This window comes from Rhipicephalus microplus, chromosome 8 (assembly GCF_043290135.1).
Source record: "Rhipicephalus microplus isolate Deutch F79 chromosome 8, USDA_Rmic, whole genome shotgun sequence".
NCBI classification, from domain to species: domain Eukaryota; kingdom Metazoa; phylum Arthropoda; class Arachnida; order Ixodida; family Ixodidae; genus Rhipicephalus; species Rhipicephalus microplus.
This window is the reverse complement of record NC_134707.1, coordinates 45,917,483-45,934,790: the sequence shown is the minus strand read 5'-3', so window position 1 is coordinate 45,934,790 and position 17,308 is coordinate 45,917,483. Positions and strand designations below refer to the sequence as shown.

The window sequence follows — 17,308 nt, the reverse complement described above, 5'->3', positions numbered from 1 at the left end:
GTCTGGTAGTGTGGGGTTGGAAACATTGTCTCTTTTAAGTTTCTGTATTTTAGTTTTCTTGACCTCTTGGTATTTATTCTGTTCGAACTCTGTTAGTAGGGTGATTTCCTCGTTTGATAAGTGGTTGTTGTCGCGCAGAATGGCGTTGGTCATGTTGGTCAGTTTCTTTACTTGTTTTTCACTGTGGTTGATTGCAATTTCTGTTAGCTTGAGTGATGCTTCTAGAAGGACGTTTTGCCATGCGGCCTGGTTGTTTTCGTCGAGATTTGTGGCGGCAGGGGTTTTACATATATATATATATATATATATATATATATATATATATATATATATATATATATATATGTATAGATTTTAACTATAAACTGCTAGGAGATACCAGTCCGAATAACGTGTCACGGACGTCGTGCGAATGCACTGTACGTGTAACGGTGCAGATTGGGGAAAAGAATGCAGGGGTATCTATAAAATGATTGAATTGACAAAGTGAAATATCACTGTCTTGAAAAGAAGACGTCCACTAATTGCACGTCGAGAACGCAAGAGAAACTACAGAGCGTACACTAGCCACTGTTTGGAACCTTCGTTCCAAATAAGAAACTGATCTAAAGGAGTGCACCCCCCCTCCTTGATGAGAACATCATGACGCGTGCCAGATGTTTTAACATTATATCAGTGAATGGTCACAAAATTTCCCAGCTCATTGGAAGCTCGCAAATGAACAGAAATATGGACAGCAAGAACGGAACCACAGTGGCCATATGCGTTTTCGACCACAACCGTTACTGTAAGAAGTGAAGTTGTGCTTGGACCACTTCAAAAGTGTTTCAGTTTAGAGCATAAGTATCTTTTTCGCTAAACTGCGCGGAGCTTTTCTGATGCTATATTTCGCAGCACATAATTATTGTATACGGAAAATCGAGCCTCTCGTTTCACTTGATCAACGACATTTCTTATGTATATAGAATTGCTCTTTGTTCGTTGTTCACCCCCAACTGTGGACAGTGTCGTTTTACGTATGTTTGCACTTGTGTTTAAACAATCCAGTTGCTCTAAAGCAGTAACGATTTCCAGCTTAAAAATGCTACGAGTGGTTCAGCGTTCTTTTTCCTTTCACAGCTCCAAGAAGAAGAAATCAAGAACGGACCTTTCTTATTACAGCCCAACGGATGTGAAGACGAAAATGAGAGAAGTCCACACCTGGACGCCGAGCTTGTCCCGATCTACAAGGGCAGTTAGCGTCGGAGCCCCTGTGATAGCCAATAGTGGAGATTGCCCGTAACTCAATTCAGGTCCATAATTTGCAAAGAAGTGGTAGGTCTAAACTACGACACTTGCAAAAAAAAACGTAGTTCAATAATGTGGGTCTTTGTGATCCTTCTGTTGCCGTTGCACAATTAGGTGCTATGTAGTAGTGCGTACGTGCGAATGTCTGCACCAGTTTTTTTTCTGTGTGCCTTAGTTTTCTTTTGTATAAATGAGGAAAAAGCCCAAACTGCTGCGTTGGCAGCAACAGGTATGCGTAACTCATCGAAGCTATATAATGTGCCTTTACTCACCAGCCTCCTCGCTGGAAAGTGCTCGAGAAAGTGAGTTCAGAGGATAGTGTCTGCCTTTGCGACTACGACAGCGGCACATATGTGTCTGTAAACATGTTTTTAGAAATCGTGTATGCACTTCGTCCTAATTAGTGAAACATGTGTGTTTTGAGGCTGAACGTCACGAGAAAATCGCCTTTCCTGTTTGTTCGAATACTGAGGGATTCGCAATCGCTTTGAAACATTTGATTTGCAGTTCCCACAGTTCAGTTCTTTCCTCAGTGAGTAGTGACTCACACTTTGAAAAAGTGTGGCTTTTTTTCCATTAGGAAGCTACATCCGCTTTTCTGGGTCGCATGACTCTGACTGAAAAGAAAGTTGATATGTCTCTTTAAGAAGAGTAAACTACGCGAACTGCCACGACATTAGAAAAATAGCCAAATGACTTGAAAAATAGTGCCATAGTGCAAAGGATGGCGGGGTGTAGCTTTTACGCAGGCGAAAATGTTGTGGGAGAGAAGGAATAAAATATTTAGTGGTAGAAGGGAAGAAAACAAGCGATATACAATAATATGTGTTGCGGTTTTACGTCCCTAAACGATGGTGTCATTTTTAGAAACGCCGTAGTGAAGGGATCCGCTGATTCCGAGAACCTGGGATTCTCTACGTTTTTAATAAATGTGACCTTTAGTACCTCAGGCATTTCCAACTTTATGGCTATTGCACACACATCGGCCGGGATTAGATCTCGTGAACATTGGATTAGCAGTGAAACATCGTACCCACTAGAACACCATAGTGGACATTGGTGCAGAAACGTAGAGGAGATAAGATCGTGGAATGGAGTGCGCTGCCTGTTTTCAACTGCTATTTGTAGGAATCTCTTGCACTATATTTTGTACTCTGTAATCATCATTCATTGTCTAATGGTTTCAATGTATTGTTGAAGACTTTCTGATATACCTGTAAATACGTAAATATTCTAGAAATATTTCTATCCTTCAAGTCAAGATCTTCAAGTCACAACATTGGAGGACATATGCAACTGAAACCACGCCGTTTCTGCTTGAAGGATTACAGCATCGCGCCTAGCTAAAATAGTTCACCTGTCATATGGTCATACCTGTCATACTTTTACCACTGCCATCAATTCTTATAATTTTGTGTTCACTCGCTCACTAATTTTTAGATCTTTTTGTAGGACAACCCACCACAATATCTGACTGTGGACATACTCGTCATGTAATGCCTTATGATACGTCTTCTAATGTTACATTTTTCCATTGCTCAGCTGATACTTATGTCACTATAACGATGACATTTTTTGTTTGGAACTTCTGCAACAAAATTTAAGTACAGCACTTATGGCTGAATAGCACCCGTGAATAAAACCATTCGTGTAACAAAATTCATCTCAAACTGGCTGGTTGGTTAGTTTTAAATGGACACTTTCGTCCCTGAGCAACTTCTTTGGCATTGGAATTTGGTGCTTTATGTTTCAGTCGTGCTACTGCAGCCACTAGCCTCTGAATCATTCTAATACGCATGAAGTCATTTTCGACAAGTTACCTATGACACTTTCCTCTCTTTCAACAAATTTTGTCAACAAAACGGCAGTTGCACACATAAGACTCTTCCCAATGCAATTGTCACAATTATTAGATGCGAAGCAGTGCTTCGACTCACATGTGTAGCGTGCGTCCATACGAACGCGCCACAAAGCGTTCTCTCGTCACAGCTGTTGGAGCGGCGTCAAGTAGGTAACGCCGCCGCAGCGCGTCGACATCATGCTCCCCTCACAGGGGCATGATAACGTCACTCTCTCTCTCTCTCTCTCTCACTTGCAGCATGCTTGCCGTAGCACCCGCAGCTGCCGGCTCCTGCGCCCGCTCACAACCTAGAGGTATTTAAAAAAAAATTTTAAATCTTCTTGCTCGCAGCACACTTGTGTTTCGCTTCATCTCTCCACTGCTCGCCACGCTCGACCGCGTCTCGAATGGAAACACTCCCGTCTGATTCAGCTGCGATAAAACTTAAATGAAACTTGACCCGTCTCCCATGTTCTTGCGTTTCAAACAAACGCTCTCTCAAGCAAACGCTACGCCACGTTTCGATTCTAACCGTTTTTCTAGCAACCGCGTCGACGCCCGTTTTAACTGGTTGAGTAATTGATTTGTGAGGTTTAACGTCCCAAAACCACCATATGATTATGAGAGACGCCGTAGTGGAGGGCTCCGGAAATTTCCACCACGTGGGGTTCTTTAACGTGCCCCCATATCCAAGCACACGGGCCTACAGCACTTTCGTCTCAATCGGAAATGCAGCCGCTGCAGCCGGGACTCGATCCCGCGACCTGCGGGTCAGCAGCCGAGTACCTTCGGCACTACACCACCGCGGCGGGGGATCCCTTTCAACCGGGTTGACGCCGTGAGCACCAATGCTGCTTCGCATCCTATCAAGGTTCCCTTTGGGAAGATGGTCCACAATTTCATTGTTCTGTGTTTCACTTTGTATAAGAACTGCAGCTGCTTAGTAAGTTTGGCTTGCGTACAGCGTTATCCACTGCGGTTTCACGAGAGCCTGTTTTTACGATGGATTGTGGAATGTTTTTGAGATTATGTTCTTTTTTTCATTTCAGCTTTAGCAAACGTGGACTGCTGTGTGTAAAAAATGGAGCATACTGTATACATTAGTAGTTGTAACTCGGAATGTCCGCATGGTATATAGTAAAGAAACGGGTGTGCTTTGACCACTGAGGAATGGCTTGTTGAAATTTTAAAGGTGGTTGTAATAAATTTAGGGTGTACAATAAAAAGACAAGACTTGAAATATATTCACAAGAAACCTGTGGTGAAATTACTTATTTGGAAACTGTATTTCAACGTGGCGTGAAGAAGCCTTGTGCCCATTCGAAGCTCAAAGGAATTAAGTGTAATGTATTCCAAGTCTTGAGACAAGAAAAAAACAAAACTCAGATAGTCTTTTCAATGAGCAGGCATATTCCGTTAAAAATAAGCGTAAGTGACGAGTATAGTTACAAGACAATTATTACAATATTTTACCTTGACATTACAAAAAAACTAAAATAAGGTTTGGTAAGATAAAGTTAGGTTTTTTCTTGCCAATTTGGCTTTAGGGAGACTATAGGGGAGATCACATGTGATGGCAGTATAATATCCGGAAAGGAATGAGTGGATGCTGTCACGGTATTTCACCAGTATGGCCGTTTCGATAGCTGATAAACTAAAACTGGTAGTGCCTGTCGCAACTGTATAAACTACAAAATACCTGCCGGTAACAAGTAAATAATGATGGATATGTTATATGTACACCATCATTTACTCCTTGCTGGCTGCTTCACAATACACAAATTCTCATATTGCGTGAAATATTAGTTTTTCGCATTTTTATTAGTAATTTAGAATTGGTCATGAGGTAAAACTTATTACACATGCAGATGACATGACAGTTCTTGTAGAAGTGAATCATGCTGAAGATGCCATAATTAAAGCTATAAAAGCGTTCGTGCCACCAATGCTCCACAGTTGCGATATTATAATAAGAAACCATGAGATAGCATTGAAGAATGAAAAATAAAACTGTAAGTGTGTGTCTATTCGATTAATTTATTTGTATTGAAAAGAGCCTCATTTCCTGATTCTGTATGTCTATGTAGCCTATTTTTGCATTTATGCTATTGTTGTGTTCTGATATTTTGCTGCTTCTTGTATTTTGATAATTAATATTCAGTGTAGCACTCTTTGCTGAACGTTTTAACATTTCGTGTAGTGAAGCTACGTCCGACCGAATAGCCTTTAGCTTCGCTTCGTTTTTCTGTATCTTTCCAGAAATAATTAGTTCAATTCAGAAAACCATGACAGCACGAAACGTATTTCTCATTTCATAATGCGGTCAATACAAGTAGCTTTTATGTATAACAAATTACCCAGGTGTAAAACCCGTTATACCAGCGAGTTGCAATATTTTACACTACCTTGCCAATAACAGAAAATAAAACAATGCAATGCTTTGTATTGTTGTATAGAATAAATATGTATCAACCGCGTGAATTCATGCGTCAGTACCTATGATGGGATGTATTCTTGCATGTGAAATGCGTTTCCTCTTTCTTTGTACTATGCCTATGAAGTGTTGTTTATGGTGTCGCGTGAGAAGTTTCGTATACTTTGTACGATAAGGCTTGTGTATTTAGTAGAACACAGAAAGATAACTTCATGTTTTCTGTCTTTACTTCTGTGTGCTCAAGCATCTCATAGTTTATGGACTGCCACATGCGTTAATTAGGTACATTTAAAATTGTATTATTTGAAATCTGAATGTGAACATTCCATTACTTCGGTTCTACAGGACGTGATGGTTTTTCTCATTCGTTTCCTTTCTGTTTCTGCCTAGAAATGGGGCTGAGAAGCCCCTCAAGTTGTATGGGTTTTAGTTTATCGTGCTCATCACTTCTCGTTGTAGTGAGGAAATGAATTTGATTTGAAACGCGAATCATTCCAGCAAGCGAGAACTTTTTAGTTATAAAATGTTGGCCAAGGTTCTGTTACTGTTTAATAAAAACTGTTGTTTAATAATCAGGTCATACTGTCACGGGCTAAGTAGATGCCTGAGGATGACGACGGCGAAGTGCTGAATGGACATCTTCACAAGGATGCCGACTGCTTGTCCCGTTACCCAGTCGATCCTCCTGACACGAGGGAAGATGAGCAAGAGGCCCTCGTTCTTTCAATTACCGACTACACCGACATAGCTGCTGAACAACGCCGCGACCCCTCTTTGCGTGCTATTATCAATGGTCTGCACTCTCCCCACCCTGACCACTCCTTACAACTGTTCGTTCTTCACAACGACATCTTGCACCGCTACAACACCCGCCCTGATGGTGCTGAGCTTTTACTCGTTGTTCCTGTGCATCTTCGCTCAGACGTTTTGGCCCAGCTGCATGATGCCCCCTCCGCTGGACACCTAGGGGTGTCACGCACGTATGACCGCATTCGCCGCCGATTCTTTTGGCCTGGCCTCTACCGTTCTGTGCGACAGTACGTTGCGGCATGCGACCTCTGCCAGCGCCGCAAGACACCTGCTCTGAGACCTGCTGGTACCCTCCAGCCCATTGAAGTACCAGAAGAGTCATTTTCCCGAGTCGGCCTCGATCTTCTAGGACCCTTTCCCGTGTCGGCCACCGGTAATAAGTGGATTGCTATTGCTACCGACTACGCAACGCGGTATGCCGTTACACGCGCCCTCCCCACCAGCTGCGCTGCTGATGTAGCCGATTTCCTTCTTCATGACATCATTCTGCGTCATGGTGCCCCTCGTCAGTTGATCACCGACCGCGGCAGCTGTTTTCTATCTAAAATAGTCGACGAGCTCCTGCGATCCTGCTCTACCCACCACAAGTTCACTACAGCGTACCATCCGCAAACCAACGGCCTCACGGAACGCCTCAACCGTACCTTGACGAATATGTTAGCGATGTACGTCTCCAAGGATCACAAAGATTGGGACATCCACTTACCTTTCGTTACCTTCGCATACAATAGTTCACGTCATGATACAGCTGGATTTTCCCCTTTTTACCTACTGTTCGGTTATGACCCGCCTTTGCCCATGGACACCATGCTCCAATCTGACGCCCCTTCATCGCCTGCTTATGCTCGTGATGCCCTGGCCCGAGCTGACATCGCCCGCCAAGTCGCCCGGGATCGTTTATGTGCCTCGCAGCTTAACCAAAAGAGTGCTTACGATCGCCGGCACCGCGACGTACAGAACTCTCCGGGATCACTCGTCTTGCTGTGGTTACCATCACGTCGTGTTGGTCTGAGCGATAAACTAATGTCCCGTTACGTTGGCCCCTACCGCGTCATACGCAAGGTCATCACCGTGACCTATGAGATAGCTCCACTCCATACCACGTCAGTACCAGCTTCAGTCCCGACCGATATAGTGTACGTCTCACGGCTTAAACCATACTTCTCACGCCACGAGAATTGATCGCACCGGGACGGTGCTTCTGCCGCCAGCGGGTAATGTCACGGGCTAAGTAGATGCCTGAGGATGACGACGACGAAGTGCTGAACGGGAACGTGCTCGGACTGCAGCAGCGTCGTGCGCATTAGCTCGCCAGTATATTCGCCAGTCCGAATTTGCTCACCAGTGTATACTTATTCCCCGTAACATCATCATTCTGAATTTTTTATGGTAAGTGCTAGAGTGCTAATTTGAAGTACGACAAAAATTAATCAGTGCAATTCGGTGAAACAACTGGCATTGTATTCACAACTTTCTAAAAAACTTGTAGCCTTCAAAGGACGTCACGAAAATAGTAAGAAACCACCTTCGACAATTATTTAGGACCACGGGATACATTCTAAAAACTAAACATTACAAGTGTATACCCAAAAATTCCTCAATTGAAATTGAGTATACTTGACACTTTGAATGCTTTGTAATTCCATACGAATGTTTCCTTCCGAAGCGCGACGCCTAAAACACAGCTTCTGAGTAGTAGCAGCATGAACAATGCTCTCTATAGTACAGAATCGAATTAGATGTTCAGTGTTGAAGTTTCATTCTGATTTGTTTAAGCCCCAGATCCATTTTTAGTAGCGAAGCTCTTCTTAGTCTAACCTTGTCCTGCGTCAGATGGCTTGAACTGACCTCAGTGACACCTCTATGTTTGTCCACCTCATAACACGCATTGTTTCTGACGTCATGCGTTGATACAGTCGTTATATTCCTTGAAAGTTCATGTGTTATTGTCGCACTGAGGTGAATAGCATTTCGGCCGCATCAGTATCATGCTGAAGCTGGCTCAGCGCGATGTGCTTATGCTGCCTTTACACCATCAAGGCCGCCGTGTTGGTGAATACGTACGATTTAAAACTGCTATCAAGAAGTTCTGTGAAATCTAACTATACGTGGCGAGCCAGAACTCTTGAAAAAGAGTCAAGCGCTATTTTTAAAATGCGAAGCATTTTGTAGCGAACTTCGGCAATTTTGAGCACATCCATCCGTCCGTCCGTCCGTCCGTCCGTCCGTCCGTCCGTCCGTCCATCCATCCATCCATCCATCCATCCATCCATCCATCCATCCATCCATCCATCCATCCATCCATCCATCCATCCATCCATCCATCCATCCATCCATCCATCCATCCATCCATCCATCCATCCATCCATCCATCCATCCATCCATCCATCCATCCATCCATCCATCCATCCATCCATCCATCCATCCATCCATCCATCCATCCATCCATCCATCCATCCATCCATCCATCCATCCATCCATCCATCCATCCATCCATCCATCCATCCATCCATCCATCCATCCATCCATCCATCCATCCATCCATCCATCCATCCATCCATCCATCCATCCATCCATCCATCCATCCATCCATCCATCCATCCATCCATCCATCCATCCATCCATCCATCCATCCATCCATCCATCCATCCATCCATCCATCCATCCATCCATCCATCCATCCATCCATCCATCTATCTATCTATCTATCTATCTATCTATCTATCTATCTATCTATCTATCTATCTATCTATCTATCTATCTATCTATCTATCTATCTATCTATCTATCTATCTATCTATCTATCTATCTATCTATCTATCTATCTATCTATCTATCTATCTATCTATCTATCTATCTATCTATCTATCTATCTATCTATCTATCTATCTATCTATCTATCTATCTATCTATCGTTTCACATTTTCTCAGCTATCATGTGATGGCAAAGTAGCGCATAGCAACAGCGGCACCTCCACAGGGGCGGCATGTCTCTCTACATCCTCTCAGAAAACACGGGATTGCTGAGGGACTTGAAACAACAATGAGAGAAAGAAATGTAAGCTAGAAGAAGCAAACCCAACAAACACAAAGACAAACCCAACTAACAAAAAACCACCACAAACAACAAAAAGCATGGTGCAGTCGGTAGACAGACCACAAGCTTTTGCCAAACACGTTTTGAAATTCACAAATGGTACTTGAATTTTCTTGACACAAATATGCTTTATGCTGCCCTTCACCATAGTTCTGCTGACTTATTCAGGTGACGGACATGGCGTTGTAAAATATATAACAAGAGATTGCGAGAAGAAACCGAGAAGAAGTTGTGTTGCTGGGATTCCAAGCAGCTACCACTGGCTCTTTAGCGCGCGACGCGAACCCACTAGGCCTCAAAACAATTTTTTCACAGCTTGCGAACGGCGAACCCTTTTCACACATCATTGGCCGCTGGCGGTTCTCAGAGAATTCTCAGTTCAGCGTGTTCTTATCACTGTAGAGGTAACGCTAGAGTTCCAAAGGGGCGTGTTTTAGAGATCGTCGCCCCGAGCGTTGCTATGCGCGCGCCCCTGAACAGGCTGTGACTGTTCGTGCGTCTATGCTTATCTTGTGATCGGCACGGGGGATGGTTTGTACGGCTAGAGCTTTCACCGTTAGTGAGCGTTGAACTTCGAGAGAGCGCGAAGGTGACTGTGTTCACTGCTGCAGTCGCACCTGAGGAAGGAGTTTGCGCTCGACCTCTATAGGTTTTCTCGCTTGCCTTCTTTCTGCTTGAGAAAAGAGCTGCAAGTTTCCAGGTGCTTGCTCCTCTTCGCGTGATTTTGCAAGTCGTTGCTATGGGAGTCAATTCTTCGACCTTCGAAAGAAACAGTGAACAATGATCGCTAAACTGCATATGTGAAAACAGGTGTTTTAGCGATCGGAATGACAAAGGAACAAGTCATATTTTATCTCTTGGGTTCAGTGGCTTAGAGGTTCATAATACGGTCAACGACGGCGTTTTCCGCAGTTTGTGTGTTGCAGACACAACCTGCGGAAAGTGCAGAGAATTTACATAAGTGACACGACCACCATTGCCAGGAACGTTTACAGTAGCCACATCAGTGTTGTCCAAATAGTTTTTTTTTTGAATTCGAGCAGTGATCTAGCGTTTGTAAAGCCTACTTTAACGGTTGCATCATTACTAACACCACAAACTTGTGTTAGCTTTTTCGTTCTCGGCTTTTATTGTCTACACTTATATGGTCATTTCTACTTCGTTTTCTTGTAAACCATTACAATGTTCGCAAGAATGTTTTTGTAAACTCGTTCTCATGGAGAAGGCAGCGGACCTGAAGGCGTAAGGAAACGCCCAAAGCTGTCATACTCCGTCTTTTAGGTGCTCAGTGCTCGTGTGTAGCCGGACGCTTCGGTGTTCTCAACTAGCGCGCTCTTGTTTTCTATCAGCTATTGTGCCACACCATTATCAAGGCAAGGGCATCTCAAATCGCAGTGCTGCATCGCATGACAAAAAAACAGAAACAAAACAAGAGTGACCACATAGAATGTGGCAGATCATAAGCAACAGCGAGCGCTTTGAAAAGCTCAGAAACCATGTTTATCAGTAGAGCAACAGTGTGAGTGAACTGTGAATGAAGATGAAAACCTATTGTCAGTCATTCTGTCGGCAATTGGAGAGGTTTATGGCGGTCTCATTCAAAGCTTTTGCGAACAATGTTTAGCTTTCTCGGTAAATAGAAGCTGCAAGCACCCGTTTTTCTATTTTCGTATCCAGAATGTTGAAGCACAAAGCATAAGAACCAGCTGTACCTGATGCAGCAAATTTCGTGGCCTTGGAATTTATAAAAAAAGAAAAAAATTGTGCCACCAAGTAATCTGGTGTCATTGACAAGACGCATCACCTATTTTAGTTTGTTTTTACCCAAGATTAGAGGGTCAAAAACAGTGCGTGTTATAAAAAAGGGAATCTGCGTGACGCTCTCTGCATTTTTTTTAGAAATTGCAACACTGAAATTTCATGCCTTATTGCTTTTTTTCACAACGACGCAAATGCTGGAATCTTCACTTTGTATATAATGTCTTTTTTTTCAATAAGTGCACAGAAAATCCGGAATGTGACATGAAGCAACAGAAATTGGTAGATTCCACATACGGTAGGAATCAATTTCAGGTGAAGCACAAATAAGGAATGTTCATATGTAACCTAAAATGAGCGCAACGTTATGAGGTGGACGTAGATTATGCCGTACATAACTTCCTTGTTATGATTATCAAGTTTGAATGTGTCATTTACCTTCGTCGCCTGTTCAAGTCACGTAATACCAACATTCTTACATGCAGAGCAAGCAAAACGACCTATGAACTTAGCATGTATTCATGTTTCACATGACCCCGATATCATGATTATCATGTTTAGACGCGTCATTTACATTCGTCGTCTATTCACGTCACGTGATACCAAATGTCGTATATACATAAAGCTAGCAAAATGGCCACGAGCAAGCTAAGCGTAGCATGTAGTCATGTTTTACATGACACACATATCATAATTATTATGTTTATACGTGTCATTTACCTTCATCGTTTATTCACGTCATTTCATGCCCAACTTGGTGTATGTGGAACGAGTGAAGCGACCACGAGCGCACCATGAGCATGGTGTGCAGTCATGACTAGTCATAACATGAAAATCAAGAAGTGCATGTCATGATTGCCACGTAAGAGTCAGTCACTTATGTTCGCTATGCAGTCATGTCATACCATAACAGTTTTGCAAAATGTCACGTGAACGAAGCCATCGCAAGAACAGCAAGATCATGAAATGTAAATCCTGACATTCATGACGTCATGATTATGATTTTATAACTAGTCAGTTATGTTCATCATAGTCATGTTATGCCATATCAATTTCGGTAGTGAGGCAATTATCGAGACGGCCAGGAGAGTTAAAAGTCACAGGTGGATAGCTAGATAGATAGATAGATAGATAGATAGATAGATAGATAGATAGATAGATACGCTCAAGTGACCGAAGTTTGCTTAGAAATGCTTCGAAATTACTTTAAGAACTGTTTTACAGCGAATGCTTTTACCATATCGCTTAACGAGCCACTTTTGGAGCCGTTCTTGTTCGCCTCCATTGGCGTTTGAAACCGCTTTCGTGGTTATTGATAAAGGGAAGCATGAGCGATCGTTCCGTCATAGCAATCGGTATAACACAAAGATGAAACGTGGCTTCACAGAGTTGATTGAGCGTTTCTTTTGCATTGTTTTGTCGCGAAGGCCAAGCAATGAATGCGATAGCAACAAAAATAATATCACGCTAAGAACGGCAAACAGTTCAAAATTGTCGTGCGCTGCTCAACCACAAACGTTGCACGCAAGGAATGCACTAGGAACGAGCACGAACTAACAAAAGTTACTATCATAGATGCTTTGTGTTTGAAGAGCACACTCCTTGAGAAAACGTGGCGGCTGCAGCGAGTGAAGCAATCTTTGTGCACGCAAACTTTGAAGTTACCTTGGGGTGAAAGCAGAAGGCGTAGAAACCGCCCCAAGACGAGATGTGAGCGCGCGCACGGCCGATGACATCTGTAGGGCAAAGTGCAGGCGGGGGCGTGCACGTATCGCTATCAGCAGGGCGACGACCTTGAAGGTGATTCCTTCGCGCAATCTCACTAGTGCACTGAATATATGTTTTCCGGCACCTGTAGATAATGTACATAATTAATATGGTGAGGAGGAGATGGAGCAACATTTTTCGCGTGCTACATACAAGAAGCTAATCTTCAGCTTGCGAGAAGGACACTGTTGGTCAGATCGCTAAAAGGCTTAGGGCTCTGGCGGCCGCCTCTGCAACCGCCGGTGCCACTGTTCTCCTGTCTGACCCACACTTGTGTTGGCGGGTGGGTGTGGGGCAGCGTGGTCTGTCACTGATGAGGGGTGGGTTATACGTGAAACCTGGGGACGATGATGTCACTGCGTTTCTGGGTAGCCCTATGTGATATGATAAAGCTTGACGTTCTCTCTGTGGCAGTGTTTACAGGGAGGAAAGGAAGCAACAAAAGGTAGCAGGTAAGGAGGTTAACCAGAAAGACATCCTGTTAGCTATCCTACACTGGGAGATTAGGAAAACGGACAAGAAAGACGAGATGGAGGAAAGAAAAGGGAAGAAAAAAGGAGAGGCAGACAGTAAATTTCGTGCTGCGTATAAAAATCCAACGCTAGTCAGAGGCGTTCCACAAAACCAGACGTCCTCCAAACTTAAAAAATGGCTTTCACTGCCTCGTGGGCTGTCGAGGGATGTGAATGGTGCTGTAATAGCATCTGTACAGAAAGAGGCCAATGATTTAGTCGCCGCAATGCGTTGTCAAGTATTTGTCTGTCTGAGGAAAATCTAGGCAGTGGCACCCCAGGTGTTCGACATTTTCAAAGCTGCTGCAAGCATCGCATGCCGCACACTCAGTCATTCTGAATAACGAGGTGAAAGAGTTGAAGTAAACTGACGGGCTGTTGTGCGATAGAATAAATGGCGTTAGGAGGGCATTCGTTTGCAGCTGCCTCCAAATGACTTTTTTTCTTACTTTTTGTGTGCTAGGAAAGAGATTTATCTGGCTATACGATGTTTCGTAGTCTCTTGAAATTCCACCACGCGGTCGTTAACCGATGGCCTCTGGCTGTGCACGTCGCTAGCCACATTTCCGGTCGGTAAATGAACTACGGCTCGGTAAATGAATGCTCGAGCCCGGTTTTGGGCCACCTTGTTACAGGGAAGCAATGCATGGGCTGCAGCCCAGATCACTACAGCGAAAGCTCTTTGGAGATAAGAACGGAGGTCACGCGCACTGCCGTAGTTGTCCGCCACCACCACCGGTGTCTGTAGGAAGTATCGAAAGAACAAAAACTCAGTAAATAAAAACACCAATGACACAATGGGATTCAAACCCTGGTGCGCTGTGTACCAGCCCCGTATTCTACCACTGAGGCACGCCAGTGCTTGGAACTTAATTTTAAACTGGCCTTAGATAGGCTAGTAATCGGGAAAGTAATCGCGTTATTATGAGTAATAAAGCGTTTTAAAACATCAAAGGAACAGCCAGGTGTCACACAATGCGAATCGATTTACTAGTGGGTCGTTCAATGCTCCAATTGATTAGAAAACACTTTCTTTATCACCTCTTAACTGTGGCGTATACCCACTTCAGGCATAATTCTGCATTGTTATCAGGCACTGCTTAGAAAATTGCACAAAATTTCTAACAATTGTGTAGCGAATGCCACGCTTCTTTAAAGAAAAACGAAGGATAGCATAGTGTATGCTGGCTCACTACGTAAACTATGAATAAATTTGGCGTAGTGGGTACCCAGCAATGCGCTTGTAGCAGTAACCCAAAGAGTTAAGAAGAGACTCTGAAAGGCCGCTCTTCTTGCTTTCGCTGTGACTGCGCTGTGTGTTTCTCGTAGGCCTGGCGTTTTTGGTACGCTGCGGTGCTCACGATTTCACTTGAGAACGTAGTCTTTGTGGCCTATAGTCGCTTGGTGCCACGTGTTTTGGAGCGAGGGGCAGTGGGTGTATCTTCCGGCGGCAAACATGTTTCAAGCTTTTTTTTTTGGTGATTTGGTAGTATACATTTTGAACGTCATATCCGTGTTGGAATTATGTCAGCGAAATCTTCGTAGACCCCTACATAGAACACTTTCACGTTGAAAAACGAATAGAACCAGGGCCGTCAGGGCCATCTGGTGGGAGCCGAGTACTTTACCACCGAGAGATGCCAGTAGTTGTAACTCTCCTGAAAAAAATTTTTATGGTGTCGTCAAATCGAGCAAGAAGTTGCGTTAAGTTTCGTAGCATGAGCAGTAAAAGAGCAAATTATAACCAAGTGCCACACAACACGAATTTTCCACTGATTGTGTGGTTTATGTTTCTCATTCATGGCAAAAACTCAGCCATAATTATTAGTTGTTATCAGCCACATGCAGTATCAACATAATGGCTGGAAAAGTGAGTGAGTGTACCTGCAAAATGAGCTCTAATATGAGGAATAATGGCGTAGTTGGTGCTTCCATACTTTTTGGAAATTATTATTAATACTATGTCTTAGCGGACACCTTGAAGATCTATTAGTAATTCTTATCGCAAAAAAAAAAAGAATAGAACAGGCTGCGGAAAAGCAACTTTTCCAGGCTTACCTGTGTCAACAATGAGTGTTCCGCGCAGACCTAGGGTGTTTGTAAAATTTATTTTGCAGAAAAAAAAGAAAACGTCCCCCTCCGATGACGTACCTCTGTATACTTATAGAGTTCGATCGTACAAAGAGCAATGCACATATGGGGGACATCCGTTGTGCAGCGTAATGATTCAAATAGACAACAGGAGAATCCACAAAGCACGCAACGCATTTAGCAGCTGCTATTTTACTTTATTCATGGAACCGCCAGCTGTACGCATTCAGAGTCCTTTAACTTGATAATAATACATAAATGATCCGACTGCGTTTCGCACGCGTTTTTTTCTTGCTTACGTACAACATACACGGCGCAGCTTGAAGTTACTGGGAGGAGAGAGTGAATTGAATAGAACACGTCCTTCTCACGTGGTCTGATATCTTGCCGAGACATCACTCGTAGCCCAAGGCGACGTACATGAGCGGTCTGGCATTCAGTAGTCCGTTCGTACGTGAAGTGAAGGTGCAAGCTAAGGATTGCTGGAAGTGCTGCCGGTGAAAACCGATGAACTGATCCTTACAAATAAACGCTTATAAATCTGTGTGACGCTATCTGTGATGAACGACATGGATTCCAAAGAAGGCCTCGGCATCGCTGACATGGTAGTTTTTTGCCTTCTCACGGCAACAGGTTACTTCGTCGGTCTTTACTTTTCCTTCAAGGGACGGGACCGTCAGGTACGTGTCTTTCACACAGCGCACTGAAAGCACCAAGCCATTTGGTGTACGACTTTTGATAATATGAACAATGTTATCTGGTGTTTTACATCCCAAACCACGATGTGAATATGAAAGATGCCATAGAGATGCCGAAGCGGAAATTTTGACCTTCTGGCATGTTTCAATGTGCAATGACATCGCACCGTACAAAGGCGTCTACCAGTTCGCAGCCACTCAAAGGCAATCGCCACGGCCGGGATCGGATGCGCGACCTTTGGAGTCTGCAGACAAGTGCCATTATCGCTGTTCCACCGAGGTGCACTACGGCATGGAGTATTGGTTAACTATGGTCACATGATTGGAAAGACGAGCTCTACGTATAAAAGGATAATAGCCAAATACATTGTATCAGGGCATTTTTGCAGACACGATCGAACTTTATTGTTCGCTGACTGCTACCGCTAACAGTGCATTGAATTAGAACTGCTCCAAGTCTCCATATACGATTGCGCGCTTAAAAGAACGTAAAAAAGACAGATTGAGGATCTTGCAGAACGAAACTGTCAGAAATTTCAGGTAATTTGTTTTTTTAAATCAGTCGTCGCTCACGTATAAATAACTCATTAGCTCAGCACTGCTATTGTAATGAATGAATTTGCCAGTTCTACGATGGCCGGTGGTTTACTTAAGGTAAGCATTATAGATGGTGTCCCTTGCTAAAAGCACGTCGTTTATCTTGGAATGTTTGTGTTGGAGGTATAATAATAATGCTTATCTAGTAAAAATCGTGACTCTTCGGAACTACGAAGACGTACATCACAGTATGAACGAACGATACAGCTCAAGGAAGCGAGTGGTTGGTTGTCCTTTTCCGAAGCCTTCTGCAGCGAAAGCTGTCTGCACACGACGTGCTGGGTAAGCCACCTGTTGCGAAGTTATCTTCAAACACGTCCAACTACAATTATTTATTACCGTTTGTAACGAATAGGCTGGACGTTCATGCCACTATAATTGAGGCCCGTTTCTTGTAGGTTTCCCTCAGTGAAGGCT

General features: G+C 43.6%; 3 protein-coding genes across 6 annotated transcripts in view; 2 read left to right on the top strand and 1 right to left on the bottom strand.

Annotated features, from left to right (window-relative positions):
- Positions 1 to 6,133, top strand: part of LOC119164416 (sodium-coupled monocarboxylate transporter 1) — an 84,275-nt gene extending 78,142 nt beyond the window's left edge. Inside the window, exon 16 of the mRNA XM_075871689.1 lies at positions 1,120 to 6,133. Within this exon, the coding sequence (XP_075727804.1) occupies positions 1,120 to 1,239 (120 nt within the window). The 3' untranslated portion in view covers positions 1,240 to 6,133. The remainder of the gene's footprint in view (positions 1 to 1,119) is intronic.
- Positions 1 to 17,308, bottom strand: part of LOC119164417 (deoxyribonuclease-2-alpha) — a 194,708-nt gene that overhangs the window by 116,534 nt on the left and 60,866 nt on the right. The window lies entirely within an intron of this gene.
- Positions 15,978 to 17,308, top strand: part of LOC119165378 (sodium-coupled monocarboxylate transporter 1-like) — a 59,448-nt gene continuing 58,117 nt past the window's right edge. For both annotated transcript variants that reach the window (XM_075871688.1, XM_075871687.1), the window contains exon 1: positions 15,978 to 16,276. In XM_075871688.1, coding sequence (XP_075727803.1) covers positions 16,157 to 16,276 — 120 coding nt within the window. In that variant the 5' untranslated portion in view covers positions 15,978 to 16,156. The remainder of the gene's footprint in view (positions 16,277 to 17,308) is intronic.